Source organism: Saccostrea echinata, unplaced genomic scaffold (assembly GCF_033153115.1).
Source record: "Saccostrea echinata isolate AGI-Se365-2 ecotype Australia unplaced genomic scaffold, CSIRO_AGI_Sech_v1 ptg000022l, whole genome shotgun sequence".
NCBI classification, from domain to species: domain Eukaryota; kingdom Metazoa; phylum Mollusca; class Bivalvia; order Ostreida; family Ostreidae; genus Saccostrea; species Saccostrea echinata.
This window is the reverse complement of record NW_026889771.1, coordinates 6,869,154-6,891,872: the sequence shown is the minus strand read 5'-3', so window position 1 is coordinate 6,891,872 and position 22,719 is coordinate 6,869,154. Positions and strand designations below refer to the sequence as shown.

The 22,719-nt window shown below is 31.7% G+C and overlaps 1 protein-coding gene across 2 annotated transcripts; it reads left to right on the top strand.

Moving 5' to 3' along the window:
• The first annotated feature begins 683 nt into the window (after positions 1–683).
• Positions 684–22,248, top strand: LOC133190314 (uncharacterized). 2 transcript variants are annotated; one of them, XM_061325860.1, is made up of 8 exons: positions 684–1,078; positions 11,256–11,374; positions 13,502–13,776; positions 15,776–15,877; positions 16,934–17,095; positions 18,705–19,460; positions 20,895–21,003; positions 21,232–22,248. In XM_061325860.1, the coding sequence occupies exons 2-7, from the start codon at positions 11,277–11,279 to the stop codon at positions 20,996–20,998; spliced, it is 1,497 nt and encodes a 498-aa protein (XP_061181844.1). In that variant the 5' UTR covers positions 684–1,078; positions 11,256–11,276; the 3' UTR covers positions 20,999–21,003; positions 21,232–22,248. The 2 variants fall into 2 exon arrangements, with proteins under 2 accessions (XP_061181844.1, XP_061181845.1); XM_061325861.1 differs by lacking the exon at positions 15,776–15,877 and having other exon boundaries at positions 688–1,078.
• Positions 22,249–22,719: the final 471 nt, after the last annotated feature.

Sequence of the window (22,719 nt, the reverse complement as noted above, 5' to 3'; positions counted from 1 at the left end):
AAATTTAAGTTGGATATGCAAATCCTTAATCAATCCCTGAATTAAAACTATTCAAGCATATGCAAAATTCCTCTAAATTAATGTTTGATTCTTTAGTACTAGAGAAAAAAGATTTGAAATAATTTACTTGTGTAATTTACTTGCATCATTAAATTTTTGAAAGATATTTGTTTTTCCATCGTATAAGTGCTAATGCACTTAAAAATTATCTTTATCTTACTCCCAGAGTTTCATATGACCTGGGTATATATTACAGAAATATTTATGAGTCACAAACACGTATCAAGTTTTTTTCCCCCCAAAATAATCAGGTATACGATAGAAGTAATATTCTTCCGTGTGTCAATGCAATATATATTTAAGGAGAAAACAATAAAATTTTAATAAAAATTTTACACAACCTTCGCGCCAGCATCGTTTTACTTATATATACCCTGTATCGTGATCAGGCATTCACTTGTATCTCGTTACTCTGGGAGAACCACCCGACATAAATGATTCATGAAACACAGCGTGCCAAGAATCTGATTTTAGTCAGAGGATCAAATACTCCGAGAAGCCAAGGTATCTCAACCCTTGACAAATTAAATCAGCCGATCATTCTGTTTTTCAATATCAACTGAACCAATAACCATACTTAACGCATATCTCTAGTATTTGAACTTTGTTTGTCGGGTTTTTTAAATGGCACTCTATGCCAGTAGAACGCTGGCTCTAAAGAACGAGAGTCGGGGCTTTAAATCGGTCGATGTTTAAACTTGTACATTTGGTCATGGGTGTACCCCCGAGTATTTTACACGGTGTGGCTGAGGATTTGGCCTAAATTTGATTATTTCCGTGAATATTTTATATTGCCTTCGCGCCTCTCTCTGGACATAACCCTTTCTTAGATTATATGACGCAACTGTGTACTGTGAATTGATATGGCGGGACTTTTGCAATACTAGAGTTTTTAATCAATGAATTATAAATTTATGACAAGTCAGCCGGCGTGTTTTATGACTTTTCAAATCTTCAGTAAATTGTAAGAGGAATTGGACTGCTTGCTGTGAGGGTTATACAGATTCTTCGACCTAAGGTGAGATTCTTTTCAATTGATTTCCTGGCCCACTGGGTCTCTTCTTCCATTGCAATGCGTAAAAATAGTACAAAGCAGATTATCTTTTGCAATGGGAACTTGTTATATCGATCGAAAATTCCAACGTTTGTTGTTGTAAAATGTTGCTAATATCCGATTATTTCTTGTAAATATGTGGTCTAATTAAACATAAACATGTGTATATTGTTCATGTGCGTTTTTTAAACTTGGTGCTGTATATTTTAATCCGTGAGTGGTGTAATAAATCAGTTTCATTTAAAGTTCTCAAACGAAGAAAATTTGCGTGTATTTTGCACTTAAGTCGTTGACCCTCTGAACCTTTTTTAAACAGGTGTATAAACATCATTTATACTTACATGGGTAAGAGTATGATTGTAGATGTTTTAATATAGGGCGTGTACCAAAGTACTATGTTACAAGGACTGGCAGTCACAAGGACATGATGTATGTCTAATCTATACATTGAAATTAAGTACTCTAGTACCTTAATCAGATCCTTAAATGGAACTCAGAAATGGCACGAAAACCTAATAATGTGTTTTAAAGAATGACCCCCTAACATGGTTTTCATACATGTAGCTATTATGAATTTCAATCAAATTTTTTCTTCCTTTTCTATGAAATAAAATCCTCTTCCTGGTGCTCAAAGATCAACCATAAAATGTAAATAAAGACCATGAACTGTAATTCTAAACCGAAACTGCTGATAGTTTTGGAATATTTAATAGCGTTGGTAACAAGCAATCTTCCAACATGCGGGAGGCGTCTACATGGTTCAAATCTTTATGAGATGTACCCCCATTGTGTTAGTCGAAATACTGTCAAAATTCATGTTTCAAAATCACGGTTTTACAATAAGTCGTGTATCAAATTAAGTTTTAAGAAAGGCCCTCAAGCATTAAAGGAATTTGAGAAGGGGCACAGTCGTCTATTTATGTGCACAATATCAGTCTTATGCTCTACATACTTTGCACAATAGGAAAAGATCATTTTAAGAATACAATGACAGAGAAAAAATGATTTAGATGTTTCGGAATGTGGGCGCAGCACCTCCGTAAGAAAAAAATTGAAAAACTTTTAGTCATTTTTAAACAAAAGTTAACATCAGCTGATCACCATTTTGTCATGAAAAAAAGGGACAGGGAAGGGCAACAGAATACTTGAACAATTGTTTACCTTAACAATCCAATACCGGACATTATCGGTAATTTCACGATCTTGGTATATTTTTTAAGCTCTACCACATTTATTCCTGACAAAAAATGCGTCGTTATAATGCAGCAATAAGTTTAAGTGTAATATTAACAACAAACAAGTGAAAGGGAAGGTAATGTATCTTAATTTACATTCCTGAAGCTTTATAGTTCATAAATGTGGACTGAATGCATGATATCCTATGAAAAATACATTATGTAACGTTTGATGTACCTTAAAATGTTAGTTTTTATTGTAAAAATGATTTTGTACGATTGTGATTGGTCCAATTTGTTCTGAGTATCAAGTAATTGATGTTCCTCTTTACACAAAGTTTACTTTGAATGAACAGAAGTCTCTGTGATTCATTTTCTTCTTTTTTTCTTAAAAAAGGGGAGGGGGAGATCTTCAAAATTTTTAATTTTTTTATGGAGGGGGGAGGAGGTGGTAAATTTTTGATATGCTGCGTTCATGCTAAGTAAATGCCTTGATACGCTGAAGATTAAGAGTACTATATTGAACTAATAGAGAAAAAAGGACTGCAAAAGGGCAGATTAGATTCCATACACAATGAGAAACAACCGGGCTAAGTTTGTTATTGGTACTGCATTTACGCGGTAATCCTCCGTGGTAATCATAATTGAATAGGAAAGTCTTACAAATACTGGTTCGGTCATATCCGGACAAAGAATTAAACTCATTTAACTTGTATTAAAATATATAATGATAGTAAATCTATAGACGCGTTTAAGCTTGAATGAGAAATAAACTTTCATTATAGTAAAACCTATTGAATGATTTATATTTTACTTAAGTAACACAAAGGAATAACCATTCTTAAGTTACGTAATATGGACTAGTTTATTTAGGATTAAACTAATAAATGAGAAACTGTATTGCAACGTCTTGCATTGAATTGAACATATTTTATTGACAAAAAGTCAAAACGATCAGACACAAGTTCTGAAAATTAGATAAGTCTTCTCCTCGTCCAGCATTTTCTAAATTGCCAAACTATAAATATATCTATGGTCTACTACATATACACAGTAGTATTAAAAAGAAAATAAAATCTTCCTTAAATGTACAAAATATAAATTTTCATCGTAAAAATTAATCTTCTTTAGAAAAAAAAAGATCACATTCTATTAGAAAGGTTTGAATAATCTTGAAAAGTTCAGCATTTTGTACTATGATAAATGAAAAGATCATCACTCCACAGCATCAAATGTACGTCTATAACGTACAAATTATTAAATGACAGTATAGCTTATTCATTAAAGAATGTCTTGCATTTGCATAATTTTTACAAAATAAATAAATAAATAAATAAATAAATAATAATAAAAAGGTGGTATGCATCTTCTAATAACCCACACGAATAATTTGTATTAACTTTCAAAACCCAAAACATTTTATCTGGAGAATGAATCATGGAAAAATATTGAAAACATTTTTTTTCCGAAACACGAACTGTATCTTAACTTAAAAAGATTATTCAATATTTTGGCAATCTGTTGTTATAGTTGAGAATAAATTTGAATGTTAATGGCATAATTTTCTTCTGACAACATAATGCCAACGTTTGTCATTGATCAAAATCAAAATGTCGTAAAACTCTTCCATTTAGAATAACGAGGTCTAGAGATCCTGGTTTTAGCATTGGTGATAGAATCGTCCTTTCCTTTTAACATTTAGAACTTGGGTACTAATTTGACTGGGAGGGGCAGCGAGTTCAGTTATCGGACGATGACATTATCTAACGGCCGAATCCATTAACATTGACATTTGACCTGTAAAATTACTAGGTAAAGTGGAATTAAGGACACGGTAATTTATGGAACTTATTATGAGCGCCTACCCTATCCATTTAAGGCATCATTTAGTTGACAGAGTTGAGCAACAGGTAATTGAATTTGGGTTGAAACGAGTTATCCATTCTGAAACTCGAAGGTTCAATGGCATTTTAAGTAGATGTTCAGGTACTTTGGGCAGTTTCAATGTCTTTAACTTTTGATGAAGGAAAAATCTATCAGAAAATTGAATTTTTTATTGTAAAATCCATACGTTTGGATGACTTCTTTGATGTTTGGATTTTGTTTACTTTCCATAATGATATCAGAGGACTGAGTTATCTTGCGATGTCGCAGAATAGGTATCACTTTTCAATCATGTTTTTTCAATCATTAAAACAAGAGTCAACATACTTTGAAGTTTTTTTTTAATCGAAGAAATGTATATAGAAAATACAAATGTAAAATTTATTGATTAAATTTGAAATATATTCGTACGAAAAGACCAGAAAGTATGTTTTGCGATTTTAAACTTTGGCAAAAATGCAAATTTGAAAAACAAAACAATTTTTTTAATAATATCTGATTATTTAGTAAATTAGTGTAACAGTATAGAGGAAAACATTTATAGAAATATAAAATGCATAAAAATAAAATGCAGGGAAAATCATAATGCTACAGAAGTGAAATGCTCCGAGTATACACTGTTGTCATTTTTTATGAATGGACGATATAGCTGACCGGACAAAAGAATACTATAAAAATGAAAATGGGACAAAGATCTATATTTCAAAACATCATTTTAAAACCTATTAATTTATCAGGGCTGATCGGATGACGGATAATTATCAACCACGCCCTTAACACAAACAAGGTATGGTTTTATGGACAAGATCGATTTTTATTCGCCGCTCGAGGCTGAATTGTCGGTATAGAAACAGTCTAGGACCAAAGGGGTAGAAACTTGTCACTGAGTTATGGCCATTTATTATGGTTTTATACAAGCCATTTTTCTAAAGATGTATTGATTTTTTAAGGTAAGAAAAAAAGGCAAACGGTGAATATTTATTATTTTACTTTTATGAACTGTGATGCACAATTCTACAGTTTTAAAATCCCTACACAATCTGCCATTGCGCAATTTGAGAACAGAAAAGGCAAGACCTTCAGAGTATTATTGTGCAGTACACCCGATCTGCAATATTGATTACTTCCTTAATGAATAAATGCTCGATTTTTATCAACGATGACTCTGCAGATCTACAAAGGTACAAACATATGTTGCGGGTTGAGTCCTTCTCATCTTATGTTACATCAGTTTCCATCTCCGTGCCATAGCAACCATAAAACTATTGGTGGTGAACAGTTTTGGAAACGACAATGTGCTAACGGTGTTTAAAAAAAATACTTTCCTAATTGCAAGATTATTCCAAGAGAACAGTTTTGTTGCAGTTTGCATTATATATATATATATATATATATATATATATATATATATATATATATATATATATATATATATATATATATATATATATATATATATATAAATGCGCAACAAGTAACCGTTGTTATACAGATATTGATCAATAAACAAGAGATCCATGTTACTATAAAGCAAAATGCATGAGAGAAAATTCATTATTGTCTTAAACATTTGTGTACATTTAAGAACAGATAAAGTTGATGGAGAGTTTGATTGCTTTTTCTAACCCAACTTGTTTCTGAACGAAAGCAATGGTTTCATGCGATCTCAGAACTATACAAATATGCATGTACATGTTATCAATCCCCTGTTATGGCCATTTTAGGCAAATATAACCATTACTTTAACTTTAAAATTCTCACATCAGCCAGTCAGAATGCTCGTTTTAAAGACTTTTTGGTTTTCAGATATTGCGTGTAATATCCGGTGCTTTGAAAACAGGAAGCGTATTGGTTTCTTCCATACTTGAGAAATGTTTTATTTAACTGTCAAGACCTGAACACAAAGTCTATAGATACAGATGATTAATTTTTGTTTAATTTTATCAAAACATGTGACTAACTTGTCAAAATATTTAGGTATAAAAGAAAACATATCACAAATAGCCAATTGGTTTGTTTCCCTCCAGCTACAAACCGTCTTTTGAATAAATTTCCTTCGCTTGGTTCGCTGTTGTCCTTCAAGACTTAATAAAGGATAAAGTTCAATCACGTCAGATAACTTTTAGAATAAGTGATAAATATTTCTAAAGAATATTAATGAAAAAGTGACCTTGGGGATAAAGTAAGATCTAAGGTCAGTAAAACACTTCGCTCAGATGCCATATTTTATGAATTTGTCCACACGATATCACTTTTCTAACAAAACCATTGTACTGAAAAATTTATTACATTTTTTGGTAAAACGATATGCCTCCAAAGTCACGTTTGCTGTTACTACCGCATAAACGTGCTGATGATGATATACTGTAATGTATGCATTCGTTCGGGTTATCAAAACATATATGGTCACGAAGACAGTATGGAACTATAAACTTTAATTATTTTCTATCGATCCACCGGTTAAAACCCCGAGAATATTATATGTTTGTTTCTCCTGGGTAATATAGTCCCAGACTTTGTCTAACTTTATTAATTATTTCATGCATGCTCAAGAGTAATATGTTCCTGAACTAAAAACGAGCTTTTACAATATATATTTAGATGAGCCTACAACAAATCATTTTCCCATTTAAAAAATGCACCTCGATCTGCTACCTATGATAAAATTATTGCTTTTGATACAAATGTTTTGCCGAGATAATTGACCCGCCAAGTTAAGCCAAAATGGACATTTCAAAAAAAAAAAAAAAAAAAAAAAAAAAAAAAATCCAAGACCTGTTGCTAATTAAAGAATGTACATTTGTATATCTTAAACTTCCTATGGTGCTAGATTTCGTTTGCTTGGGCCGATATTGGTAATTCTCTTGGTCATTGAAAATTCAACCAATCTAGGAATTTTGATGCCAGGGCAAACCTTCAAAGATAAGTAATACGAAACCGAACATTGGATTTGACAATATTAACTAAAGTTTTCCCTATCTATAGAGAAGATACCCTTTTTAACAAGTGAGTAAAATGTAAAAATTATTTTCTGATATTGTAGTACTACATAGTATATGTATGTACAATATATGGCATTTTGGTCCATTGACGGTTCTATATAAGGCTTAATGAAATTGAATTTACAGGTTTAACAAGGATATGGGTGATGTAATCTTTTAACATAAAGTCCAACTGATTTTCTTGACAATGCTTTGAAATAATTTTCTTCAGAGAAAAACTGTGTTCATAAATTTACATGTATGTATTTTTGTAGACCATTATCAATATTTTCTGTTTTTTTTTTAACGGGCCAGGGAACATTAACAAACTAAAATAAAAATTTCTCATGCCGTGTTTCTAATAAAAGTTGTATTCATGGCGGATTAGTTTACAATGTAATATGTATAATGATGACATCAATAGGACAACATGTTGATGAAAAATAAATATTTCATGACAAACACTGTAGCGCACTGTTTATTAAATGATAACTTGCCGACCTGTTTTATTGTTAACCGGCTGCGATGTTTTGATTATGTAATATTGTACAAATGGGACAAATTTGATTAATGAAAAGTTTCATTAAATAGCCTTAACTCAAATGTGTAATCAACGCCCAAACCCCATGCAAGATTAGATTATAGTCCAAATAAAAAAGAGAATCGACCGAACGCGCCATCTTCCCACTAAGCCACCAGCGATGCGAAGCGTCGATTTGCTCAGGTACGCATGGCTCGTTTCTAGTTTACTATGATAATGTTTCTGAATGGGGTTACCAGGTGAATTACTCTTCTCTAAAGAAGTGTCGAGGGATCTTAATATTTGGTTCTTGCATGTCCGCTTAAGCAGTTAAGTCCGATATTGTATAACTAAAAACATCCCAGGCAAATTTATTAGCTCGGGATGTAGGTGAAATTGACTAGGCGACCCTTCAGGTGAAATTCTGTCATTCTCGAGTCATATTTCATGGAGTAAGAGATACACGATTTTTTTCTGGAATATACATCAGCAGGAATATTAGTTCCAACGAAAAGTGATGTTTGTTTCATGCGTATCATGTAAGTTGTTTTATTGCTTTACTTAGTTTTGTAAACTGCACGCACCGTCATTTTTCTTAACATCGATTTCTGTATAATTGCATGTTGAATGACTTCCTCGATAGTTTCAATTTGCTCATGTAATATTTTGTGTAATTGGTTTATTGAGGAAGATTTGTTCGGGTGGGTTTTACGGCTATTGTTATTTAACAGATAAAATCATATCAATATAGCGTAAAACAGTGATAGTGTATTGGGCCCCCAATGGTCCATTTTCAGTTTTTGCTGAAGTAAATGTATGTCTCTCATAATGGCTTTTCAAGTGAAGACGACATTTTAAGCACAATTATTCATGTCTCGATGAAATTTTTAATATCGAGACAAGCCAAGGTAATTTCTGTATGGACCTATGAGAACTCTTAATTACATTTAATGAATACACTAATTGCAGATTTAATTACTGTTACGTTGTAAATCTTATCCCAAAATGTACACCTATTGTCATGCAAAAAAAGAAATTCTTGTTGGGTCATTCAATAAGCTGTGTAGGGCAACAGTCGGTATGGGAAACCCTTGTATATATTGTCAGTCTGGAGTCTTTTGTCGCGTTCGTAATTATTTGTTTGGAGGCATTCGCTTTATTTTACAATGACCCTAATCTTACTCGGATCCATTTTAAAGAACATTCTTGTTCCTTTTATCATTTGACCTCCGATATAGAAAAGAAGACGGGCGGGTCATCTTGCAGCCCAATTGCTTCAGCGATCATGGTTATTCGAAGATTAAGCCATTGGCCTCCTGAAAATGATAGTGCTTAATTTAACAATTATATGTTTTTGTATTCGCTTTGAGCTTATAATAGACTGCCATTAAAATACAATCAATATCCTTTCAGCTTAAATGTAAATATTTTTACTTTGTCTGAAAAGAAAGAAAATCCTTTGGAAATAAAACATCTGAAAAGTATGTATATATTATTTAAGGTTCAGAAACATTCATTCATGTATTGTAAATTCTTACTAAGTATGCATTATCTTGTTCACATAAAGGTAACTTGTACGATATATTTTTATCAATCACCAGCAAACCGTTCTATGAATTATTCACAAGATGATAATTATGCTTACGCAAGGACAATACACATATGAATTAATGCCAAAAAATAAGGTGCTAACAACATATTGACTCCAGAGCCTTTTTATCAAGTCCCCTGTGGAGTGAGATTTATATCTTTATGTGGTCGGCCTCTCCAAAGTCTCTCTTCCATTATCTACCTTATTTGTTTATTTTCATTAAAGTAGCAAAGTTGTCGTAAATTAAACCAACAATAATGTAAATATTTGTATGAGGTGCGTCCACCTATTTCTATATGCTACTTAATTCGTTTATAAACATACGAGTAACACCTTGATTACGTTAACTCATGTTCTACGTAAATGTATGTAATACCCAGAGAGCTGGTAGACGACCCATCCCGTCTAGGGTAGATAAAAACTAACGTCATATACTTTCCATCATTACAATTTACATGTTGACATTGGTTTCACTGGTCGAAGTTGGATTCTTTTTTTTTCTTTTTTTTTTTTTAAATCAAAGCAGTTTTTTTTTAAAAAAAAATTGAATGTAAAAAAGAGAAAAGATCGAAATCTAAATCAAGCTAATATATATTAATCTCAATACATTAATCAAGGCATACATTAATCAAATTCGATTAAACATTTCATATCTTGTGTCATAATAGAAAGAATGAAATACATGTACATAAAAGGAAAAATTTTAAAAGCCATACATGAATACATTTTTTTTGTCTGTTAGATTTAAAGAACCATAATGTTATCAAACAGCAATGCATTTGTAGCAGAAAAGGAACTCTTCTACCAATTAATGAATGTGTAAAATGTTTTACAACTGAAATCGACCCCTACCGAGAGCTTTATGAGGTAGACAGAATGCAGGAATTTTGAGCACAACTCTTACCTCTTACCAAGTTAAATGAAAATACCATACCATCTCGATTATTGACAAAACTTAACATGAATATGGAAAACCGAGGACGCCTGAATCCATATTTGTATAACCCTTAACTTCAGCAATATATCCGTGTAATAAATTTCTTATGATAGGCAATACAAGGAGGAACTTAGTTTCTGATTTAATTTTGTTTTTCAGTTAAGAAAAATACATGATCTTGTTTGCAAGTCAATAAAAGGAGAAAGAGATATTTAAGAGATAAATAAAAGGCTGTACATAGCTATAACAAAAGGAATATGATCGAATGGTTTAATATAAAAAAGGAAAATATACACAGAAATTCCTCATCACGGTGAATATCCGAAAGTTACGGTCTTACGACAAAGTTAATGACCTTATTCCGGAAACTATTTGCATTCTGTTTATATAAATGTGCCCTTACAGGTTCTAAAGAAAATCTGCATAATATCATGAACGTCAAGTAAATCTAACAAGCAATTTATCAACAAGTACCGAGTGGCGATTTTAACTAGAAATTGCATTTTTCTTATCAATTGCAGTTATGCTCTTCATAGGAAAGGTGCAAAAACATCACATAAACCATCAATCATATACCAGCAAGGTTTCTCGTCAAAATAACTATGAATTTTATTTTAAAATGTAACCATAATGGCCTAAATATGTTAAAATAAAGGCAATCTGAAGGTGTGTGGTATAAAAATTCCAACATTCTTCATGCTTGTCTAGTCCTGCTACGTGCAGTCCATGATGATAAGTTTTATGTCTTGTCAAAAGCATTTCTTACACTAATAAATTGAGTGTTGAAGTGGAAATTGTAATAATCTGGAACTATGGATAATTCTGAATGATGTTCAGTTGTTTCGGAGCATATTTTTATCCCCATTTTCGCTTCATTATGACTCTATTGATTTTTGTTACAAAACTTTTTTTTCCTATTCCGTCTCCTCACATCTGTTGCCACGGTATCCCCAGATACATGTACATCTAACTTGTGATCATTTGTTCACTATATCCATACATCATCACATCATTCAACCAATTTTCTTTACCGCGATTTTTTCTTTTTTCTAGAGACTGACATAATAGTAAACCATGAACACGAATGAATTGATCGCCATAGTGGGAGGATCTTTAGCAGGGCTGGTTGTGATTTTGATAATTTTGGCGGTCATTATCTACTGTGCTTGTGGGTAAGTACTAGTACATGTACAAACGCGACCGGTTTCAAAAGCTGCATAAATGTGTTAATGTTCTTTAATATAGTGATGCCCTTAAACTAGCATTTAAAAAAAAAAAAAAAAAAAAATAATTTTAATTAAAGTTCCATATAAACAAAAACATTGTTTTTCTTGAAGATATATGGTAATATATATTGTTCCTTTGAATATTTGACGTATAAGAGTTTCGGCGGTTTCTCTATTCTTTCTGCTTGGTTTTGCTTCATTGAATACATTCTTGAAAACATCATTTATTTTCCTTTTCAAAATAATAAGACCATTAAGGGAACATTTACGACAGGATTTTTAAAAGAAAGATTTCTTGAATATGCTAAAATTTGAAGAAAAGGAAACAAAATTTATGAAATTAGCAACGTAATCAAAATTGAGAAGAAAAAAAATTCAGTTCCCATGGAAAGTTATCCCTTTCTGAGTTCAAAGTTAAAAATTCCCTATCATATCAATTATTATTTTGAAGTACTACATATTAATATTTTTTGTCTGTTATAAAAAATCAGAGGATAAATCTGAAATGAAATAAGTATCAAGAATGTGTTAGATATGTCTATTGAAAGTTAATAAGTTAATAGCTAGGACCAATATAGGTCTATCTTGCCATACATAATCTTAAAATTAGTTTACAAATAGTTCCACGGTTCCCAGATATAGAATTACAGACGTATATCTAGTGAAATTGATCAATGCATTCATTAGTATAGTACTGCATAACCGTTGATAAGATTGATACAATTAATATTCAGTATTCAAAAGTTTTGTATGTTTTCTGCTTATGCATTTTAATCTTCACTTTATCCCTTAATGTGAAATTAAAGAGTAAACTTTTGATGCATAAGTAAGCCTAGTTTTGAACAAAAGATTGAAACTAGACCTATCTTAAATTCTTTAACCCAGTTGTCTTTATCTGAGTTCTTGAGTGCGCACTTTAATGGCCTGTAATACTCCAAAATCTTACTGAATCGTCTACAGAAACTTGTGACCTTCGAATTTATTCTCTCTATCGGTACACTTTTTAAAAATGAAAACTTAGAAGTCCTGTCACCACTTATTCTACGATAAACGATAATAATTTTCAAGAAGAACAAATGCAATTTCGTCTGAATGCTTGTTTACAAAAATAAATGTGTTATTGATGAGAATAATTTCTGGTTAGGAATTTTCTCGTCCAATTAAGAACATGTTCTACACACACCTACTGTGACATGTTATGTGTGCTGTATCAAAGTTCATAACACTGTCTTATTCATAACTTTTCCACATTTTTGAATAACACAACATTAATAATGTTAGATGTACATTTAGGATCTCGTGACAAATTTATGGCGACAACCTTTCTGTTGCTTAATCTATTGCTGTTAAAATGGTAATAAAGTAAGTAGTGATGGAGTGGAAAGAAGACGAAATAGCTTTGCAGTACAGAGTCTAAAAAGATAAGCATGCATGCGTTAGAATTTAATTTTAAAAAATACAACCCTAATGAATCAAGCCAAAAAAAGTTTCAAAAGCAAATAATGAATTTTTCAGAAAATGTTTCTAGCTTGTTATAACATTTTTTTTCTTGTATGTGCATGTATCGCTTAAGTAAAACACAATTTTCCCTCCGGTAACGTATTTGTAGCAATGTACGTATAAGTTTCAGATGGATATCGTTAAAAAGCAAGGCTTCTAGTTTTCCGAATGGATGATAATCAAATTTGTTCAGCCGACATTGTCGTCGTAGCCCAAAGGAACAAGATTGTGGCGAACACCGACGCCTGATTTCTTACACATTACTGTGAATAATTTCAACCAAAGCGTTGCCCCTTGTTGAACTCCTTACGAATGATAAAATCAGCAGAAACTCACAGTCCTTAAAGATGACACAATAGATATTAAATTAACAACGCTTGTTGATGTTAATCTTCATTTATCCAACACCACTATGAAATAGATAAGAGCAATTTTCGAGTTTAATGCAAGAATCATAATTTATCAGGAAGATCCCCAATCCTCATAGCATAAAATAATCTCCCTCTAAAATTTTATACCTTAAATCTTACCAAATTCATTTTTTAAAAAAACATAATTTCGTTTTTATTTAAGAAAAAGGAGAAGACACGAGGAAAAACATCGCCGATTACCAAACAGCATTAGTCAAGATACAAGCTTAAGCAAAAGCAGCAAATATGGCAACGGAATGGATCCGCGAATGGAGCCTCCTCCTGACCCAAGACTACCAAAGGTGGGGAGTAATGGTCTATGGATGGGGGCCCCTTCGATGTATACCTCCGGGAAGCCCCAGATGTATTACAACGACAACCAGAGAAGGCATCAACCCGCTGTTCAGCGGGCCATATCGGAGGACAGGCTGTCACCACGTAAGTCGTAAAACGGGAGAAATTTAATATCTATAAAGAAATTAATATTTACTGTCTGTGCGCATCTGTCCTTACATAATCCTAAGAAAAGTTATAATATATAATTTCTTTCATTAACAGTACTAAACTACACGTATTCAAATGCTTCACAGAATAAACGTTAACAAATGAAATAGCTAAATCTTACATACATATGAATACAAATGTATCTAATGCTAGAATTTACATCAGCAGCACACATTGACCTTTGTATTGATTACAGTAGTAAAATACTGTATGACAGCCACCATTGTGACTACAATACACAATTTCTGATTTTAGATTTTTTCCCACTATCATGATGTTTTTCTTTACCTTTGTGACATAAGTGTGTCACGCCATATTACCCTTACAACTTGTTACGGACATCAACTGACCCCACACGCCCCGATACCTATCATTCACTGTCCCATTACCACCGTAACAGGTCAAATCAAGACACAGTGTTAGGTACTAGCACTGCCCATCGTGAGAAGGAAAAGATTTTATTGCCATACTGTGTTTCTTAATATAATTGAAGTGTGCAGTGTAGTTTTATTTTTTCTTACTACAAATCGCAAGAATAAAAATGTTTTTATTTTCCACTTATAAAAAAGAATTTCCTTTTAGAGCAAGTGCATGCAAGGCCCATTTATTTGATATTCTTCTTTCGTGATGAAAACGAATAACATTAAATTTAAAGTTTGTGCAAGAACAAAAAAAAAAAAAATAAAAAAATAAAAAATAAATAAATAAATAAATAAAAAAATAAACAAATAAATAAATAATAATAATGAATTATTTAATAATGATTATTAATATTATAATATTATTTTAAAAATAGATTAATAAATTTTGAAAAAGATCTTTTGATTTTAACTATAATGGCCAAAAATGAGACAAAATTCAAGATGCTTTCTGATATACGAACTATATATATTTATTATTTTAAATATTTTGAATGAAACTTTATGCTCGTAAATTGCGAAGAATTCATAAATGCTCATAACTTTAAAATATGATGTGTAATAAACAGACAATAAGTAGTAAAGAATAGAAATGCATCAATCAAAAGAAAACTAGAGTCATCATTTATAGTTTTCATAAATTTGCATACATTTGATCAATTCATGAATAAAACTATCGTGTACCATAAGAACAATTTGTATTAAATTGAATGAAAAATTGTTACATCGATTTCAACAGAACTTAGAAAATGCAATAAAGATAAGTGATGGATTTGCGATATTTAACTTTTTTCAAATGTTTATGATCGTAATTACATTTAATTACCGTATTAGGTATACAAGTTGAAAAAGAAATCGCCTCATTGTACGTGTCACTGTATTATGCAAGCATTATACATGTATGTATTTTCTCACGCTACATATATCTGACTTTTAACTATCTTAACAATACTTAATCCATTTAAAACTCGGTGTTGATGAACGGAATTTGATAATTTTCTTTTCAGAAGCATTTAATTACTGACTTTTTTTTCTGATGGATCAATTTTCGTGATTTACGAGTTCCTACAAAATTATGGAGGGTTAACATTTTTATAAACGTTAGAAAGGACAATTGTCTCTTGTGTTTCGATGAATAAAGAGATTGATGAATGCCTTCAAAATATTCTCGTATTTATGGATAAAAATCACATTTAGGGAGGATAAATATGTTGTGAAAAAGTTTTTCATATGTCATGTTCAAGTTTTTTGTAAAGTCCTTCACTTTAACCCTATTTTGACTAACCGATTTTAATAACTGCATACGACACATACGGTACACTAGCTATCAAAACTAAAAGTTAAAAAAATGTATCACATCAAGTGCGCCTTTAGGGTTAATTTAGTTCAGATCTACATGTAGATGTAGAAATATTTGACTTCGAAAGAAGGTCGAATATTTTCTACCGCAAAGAAATATCCGCTTTTGTATGCAGATTGAGGATACTATATTCTTCTTTATGTAAAACAAACAGGTTACAATCGACAGCTGTACAGACACAACAATAAGGGCCGAGAGATCCGAAGTGGTTCGCTACAAAGATACCCGTATTATGACAACTACAATTTTTATCATCGTATGTACTATAGCTGCATGGACAATGTATTTATCGTTGGTTTCAGCTGCTTTAAACACATTGAATTATACTGTGCTATTTTTAGCATTGAATACCTTATTTAAACGTATACACTCTTATCAATTTTCACCACAGCGAGTAACGCCATCTTGAAATTGCTTTTCTTAGTGAGATTATGCATTGTTTGATGTTAAACAAATTAATCCAACCGTTTTCTTCTCATTTATCGAGTTTTATTGTAGAAAGTATTAGAACATTAAAATTAATTTAGGTGTTTTTTTGTCTGCTTCACAACCTTTTTTCCATTTTGCTCAATGTACATGTACTGACATCACGGTTAAATTTGTTAACAATTTTTTCCATATCTTTTGATAAAGATACATTTTTAGTGCTTTAATTCAAATTACTTATGCAGAATGATAAATTAATTAAAACCGCATTCGAGTAGAAAATTACTGGACTTGGAAATTTTTCATTATGTTGATGTTTATGAAAAAAAATGTACGATTAAAAAAATGTATTTGCATGATTTGCACACGTTACTCACCTATTATATTTATACAAACGTTTGTGGGTAGAGTAATATCTTTAGGCACCCTCTTGTGTCTCGGGTAGATGAATATTATAGACTGGTATTAAATATGATATGAATTGCACCTGTGTTAATTGTGATTGTTATTGGTTAAGGTTGTGTCACCATACTCGTATTACATCAAATGTTTTTAGATTAAGCATATATGTTTGACTTTAGTTGAAATGTATGTAAATAATAAGCATCTTGATTCTCGTTTTAAAAAATATAACAGACTAAACAATTTTTTAAAGATAAATTATGGTTCGTTTTCGATTTGTATAGGCATTAAACAAATGTCATTTTTTCAGATTTTGATTTCATTGACAAATTAATAAAAATTGTTATCAATGATAAAATATTTAAGTTCCTTGTATAATCCCATATAGAATGTATTGATTAAGTGAAGAAAAAATACGTCCGTGTCTTTACGCATCAGATTTTAGTAATGTTAAAACTTCATATGCCTTATTCCACTTTTTCAGCCTATATGGTCTATCAAGGAAATCCACAGATTTACCACAGCCAACAAGTGACCTCTTCATATGAACCTTACGGACGTCTTCCTCGCAGTAACAGCTATATGGAGCTATATCCACCTTCACCTTATGCTGGATATCCTTCCAGTGGATATGGTGGTGTTCGAGGTGTGTTTCTTGAAAGCCTTAACTTTTTGATAGGGCAAAAATATAATATACTAGTAAATTGATTAATTAAGCATCAGCTCAAATAACAAAAAATCCATCTTGCTTCAAATTAATATTTCAAACGTATATCGTGTGATAGAGTAAGGAGAAATAATTCATTTCTTCTATATCTAATTTTCTTAAAAGCATGATTGCATGGAACACTTGGAAAAGTTTTACTTTGGTGTAAAAACTTATTTCCACTTTTAATATGCACTTTAAATACTTTTATAAATATGAATGTTTTGTTGATCCTGTTCGAAGTAAAAATATGCCAAAAAGTAATGTAAAGTAAAAGTAATATAATTTTACTTTTTAAAAAAGACTTTCTTCCACTGAGGACATTCTGTAAGTTTAATGCAGTGTTGATAATTTTTCAATTTTCATTTAACAGATGTTCTTTCTCTGGTTTGGTGTAACATCTAACGTTTTTTTTAGTTTCTAATTGGGTGTGAACTTAAGGAAGCTCTGAATTCTCATGGAATTTTTTTTTTTGGGGGGGGGGGGGTGAGAATATTATATCATATAAAGGTGTACACATTGAGTTTATCTAATTCACTCTCAACATTAGGTACCTGCCATATTTCTCCTTGAAAAATGTTCAAAGTCAAGGAAGTACAAGTGGACAGAATTCACTGTAGTTTACTAACACTGCTGAAGTAGATGCAGATTATGTGGTTAATAACTTTATGTTGATCTAATATTATGTTTTAAAACATTAATCTATTTCCAATTGTGTCATTTCCAATAGATTTCTATTTATTCTAATTTGCATCAAAGGGCAGATTACTGTTTTTGCTTAAAATTACAAGGGAGTTGAAACTCTTCTGTGAACAGTGTTTAGAGCTTCCTTAACCTTAATTTATTAATAAAATAGAAATCTTATAATTAATTGCATTGAAGGAATTTGATAATTTGATTAAATATAATACATGCATTTTTAGTCATATTTTGTGGCAGACTCGATAAAACTAGATTCAATAATGCAAATTTAATAACTGGTGTTAATAGAGAGAAATGAAAATGCACAAGACTCTCCTTAATTATTAGAACTATGACCGTTTATTTGAATTGAATTTTAACACAACTGACCACTTGTCAATAATTTCCATTTGACTCTCTGAACCTCTAGTTTTCATTCAAGTTAAGACAGATTAAACATCATAATTATAAGTCATTCAGTCAAGAGGTTGTTAACGGATGTTGAAACTCGAACAAGCCAAAAACACAGAGTTCACGATTTCCGTACAATCGTCAATCTAAAGAAAGTGGTTGTTGTAAATACTTGATACAATGATACGTTGATTATAATAAAGAATAGTAAATTCATTTGTTTGGTAAGTTATGTGCAATAACTTCTGGATTAATTGCAATTAGAAAGTCGATTGCAAAATGAATTATTCATATCATATATTTGTTGCGAAGTGCGTCACCACTAGTAAAAGAAACATTGTATTTTGCACCTACGTAATAATGCATGTCTGTTTTGGTAATATGCAATTGTCCATTTCCTGACACGTGTAACGTGCACCATTTAAATTGCTAGTTTAATGATGAGGATATCTTACAGATTCTCGGGCAGTTCTAGTGGAATATCCTGACGATTCTGATCACATTTACGATCCCTACCGGGATATGTTTGATGATCGGAAGCGTGGAAAGAAGGTTCAACGAACACACAGTGACTTAACAGGAACCAAACGTAAGAAACGTGAACGAAAGTACGATTCTCCGTACGATCTGGAGAATCGTCCCAGCAACAAAGACAAAAGGGAAGAGAGTGACCGACGCAATAAGGGGTCTCTAGAAGGTCGTGTGCCTCGAACAGCTTCCGTAGAGATTCACGAAAGGCAATCACGTGATCATAAACAACGCGAGATGAAACAGAACATGAATGGTGTCAGAGACGATAAGGAGACGAAACCGGAAGTGAACGAACAAGAACTCTCTCAGACAGACAGTGCTAAATTGAGAGCAATGCAAGAGAAAACAAAAGACACCGTAGACAGTAAACCAATAACAACTGAATGGAATAATAACAAGGAGGAATTAAAACTAAACTTGCCAAAAGATAGTGACGACGAAGACGTTGAAGTGAAACGTTATGAATACAGTGGACATATACAGAGGGATAGAGAGAATTCTAGAGAAAGACAAGAGAACTTGAGGAATAAACTGAATGAAAGCACATTTGTCAGTGTGAAAGTAACACCAGACATGTATGAAAAGAATGGCCACGACAACCCGGTGTTCAGCGACGAGGGTCCAGTGTCTTCTCGGACACCCACTAGGGGCAGGAAAGAGAGATCTGACAGCAATACTGATGGTAAGTCTTCATGGCAAGAGATCTAATGAATGTCTGAATAGTCTGGCAATACCACTTTGATTGCAATAATTTTCAATGATTTTTTGAATTGTGTCCTGTGCTTCACTGATGATTCGGAAGTTACAGTATTTAAATGGAAATGATAAAGGAACAAAACCAGGCTTACTATACTTTATGAATACTGAAACGATACCTTTTTGAAACTATTTTTATTAAGTAACCATGAATCAGGATACCCTTTTCAAATCCTTTTTAAGAGGGGGGGGGGGGTATTAAAATTTTAACAAAAACAGTTGATAGAAATCATGTAGACAAATAATTCACCGTTGATTTCCTTGCTTATACTTTAACATTATTCCGGAACATGTTTCTTACTTTTCACTTCAAGTTCTCAGATCACTTTAAAGTTCTCAAATTGGGATGACTGCAGAAGATTATAAATTTTTTTAGATGATTTCTTTGAGAAAAAAATTAGCAAAACAAGACAAAGAAGGGGAAAAAAGATGTATACTAAGATGGGAGAAATTGAATTTCACCTCAAGTAATTATATATTAGTTCCAGATTTTCAAGAGAGTCAGGGAGATTTTTTAAACAGATATTTGATGTTATTTTTAAGTAAAGTTATCCATAATTGTGATCTATATAGTGCATGGCATGGATGTCGAGTGTAAAAGGAAGGGGATAATGCGCCTTTACTGCATAAGATTGATAACCAGTTAATATGTTAATACATGCACGTAAACAGTGACGCAAAATTGCAACATAGTCACAAAAAAAAGATATGTGTAATATGCACAAGTAAATATAAATTATTCCAGAGCTCAAGAGAGCAAGAAGGGATTATACTTATGACAATCTGAAATGATGCTTAGAATTTAAAGAGGAAGAGGAACTCGAGGTTTTAGGGAAATTATCTACTTCGCATTAAACAGAATAGCAACAGCCAAGTGATTTTACGTATATGCTTAGGCACACTTACTTCTTATGCAAATCCAATAATATTTAATAAACTCAAGAAGAGGACAATTGTTAAATGTGGTGTGAAGTATAGATAACATGGACTTCCTGTGTAAAAAAGGCGAAGCACCTTAAGATTTCATATTGTATAGGAAAAATGGAAGGGCCTTTTTATGTAAGTGTTGTGTAGGCGAGAATTTGTTAAGAAGACTATTCAGTCCTCAGGAATATTTAACAATGGAGACATTTTTTTTCTATCAAATCTAGACACTGGGTGTAATAAGCATATTTCAAGACAGATTTCTGTTTACAAAATACACACACTGAATACAAAGGAATTTGAAGTATATAATGCAGTGTCAAACTATCACTTGAAAACAAATAAAGTTACAAAAAACCCACCAATGCCTGATATTTTAAGAAAAGTTTTCTTGGAATGAAAAAAGTGACATGCTGTATTTAATTCTGTTGTTTAGGTAAACAAGTGTCGGCAGCTTTTGATTTTCTGAATAATTACCTGTCGGACGATGAGGGGACGGACTATCTAGGAAGTCGATCTCACTCCCCCGTACCATTGTAACACAGGTAAGAGAATTGGCCTGAAATGACTCCTGGCATTTAGACGTATAAAGTCTTAGAAAGAAAATATTAAATAATGCTATTAAAAAAATTCATATATCCGTTTCATAGTGTTTTTTTTATATCATTCAAAAGTTATAAAATGTAGAGGTATACCCTAATTCTTGTTGCTTTGCATTTCTGATTTTGAGTGTGAACACATACATGTTTACATGTTTTTCTTTACTTTTGTAGCAAAGTTATCATGATGCAGTTCTAGAATGAGTGGACTTTTTGGCCAAGTAAAGGTTGACTGTCTGCATTTGCAGATTATAGACTGTGCAAGAAAAGCTGGAGAATTGCGCGAAATCAGAAACGGTGAACGTGGATTTCTACAAAGAGACACGCAATGAATTTGTTCATAAGTTATTATATACCAACCCTGTGCCAAACAAGATTGCAAGTTTCTTGTCTTTTTTATTATATTTTCTTGACACAAAAATGCATCATCAACAAATTCATACCATGCAAATACAATAAAGTGAATTATTACTGAAAAGAAAAACTTATACTTCAGTTATTCGGAAACTGAACTAAGCTTGTTAAATTTTGTGTTTGTTGTTGAATGGTTGAATCTTCCTTTTATCTATCTCAATACTCAAAGAACAAAAATCAAAATTGAAAGTGTGTAAGGCTTTATGGTCGGCCGTTTTGTGAAGAATGACATGTACACAAAATTTCTGTGCTGTATGAATGATTTACCAGTATCATAGTGTGTGTTTGTCTGTGTTTGTTTGATTTTATATATGAATTTTTACTTCATCTTATTCTATTACAAATATCTTAAACCATGGATATCGGAAAATATTTTCTTTAATTTTGCATATAATTTTAGTGCAGATCATCTTTTATTTTTGTTATTATAAGTCATGTATCTTTTTTACTTTTCCAATTAATTGTTAATGCAACATTCAGTGAGCTTGTGCATCTGATAACATTAGATCAACATCTTTTAAAAATAAACAGTTTATCATATGAATGCATAATCCAGAAAAGAACTAATGAAAAAAAAAAATACTAACAAAAATGTAGAATGCATTGCTTCAATTTTTGTTCACGGAATCAACTGAAACTGTTCAGCGGTTGATCAAATTGCCACAATAATTTATACCTGTATTTACATATTCCATATGTATCAATTTTCATATATCCAATAAAAAGAATGTAGTACTGTATGCCATATTTGTATTTATTTTGTAATAAAGACAACTATAAATAAATGGAAAAGGTATTATTGTTTTTATCATATGTCTGAACTATGCTGTATATCCTTATGTGATTGTGCCCCTTGTATAAAGTTTGACTACTGAATGAAAATATTTGGAATCGATATTTGTAAGGATATTTTTACCGTCTTCCTTGGAAGACGGTACACAGAGTTGATGTATTTTACAGTCTTCGGACTATGCACTTCCTCTCTTTTGTGATTGGAAGAAATTTCATGAGGAGAAAATTTTCAATTATTTCATTGGTTGAAATGCTGTTCAAGGCTAGGGAAATTAATTTTTTGATGATCTAATTTTCGTACGACTTGACATTTTTTTTTCAAGATTTTCAATCGTAAAAAAAAAATGACAAAAGGAACAGAGGAAAATGAAAGTGATTAATTATAATTAACACGTTGGTTTTTTTAAAGTAATTACTCACAAACGTTTCTATATTTTCATATTAAACAGAAATGAT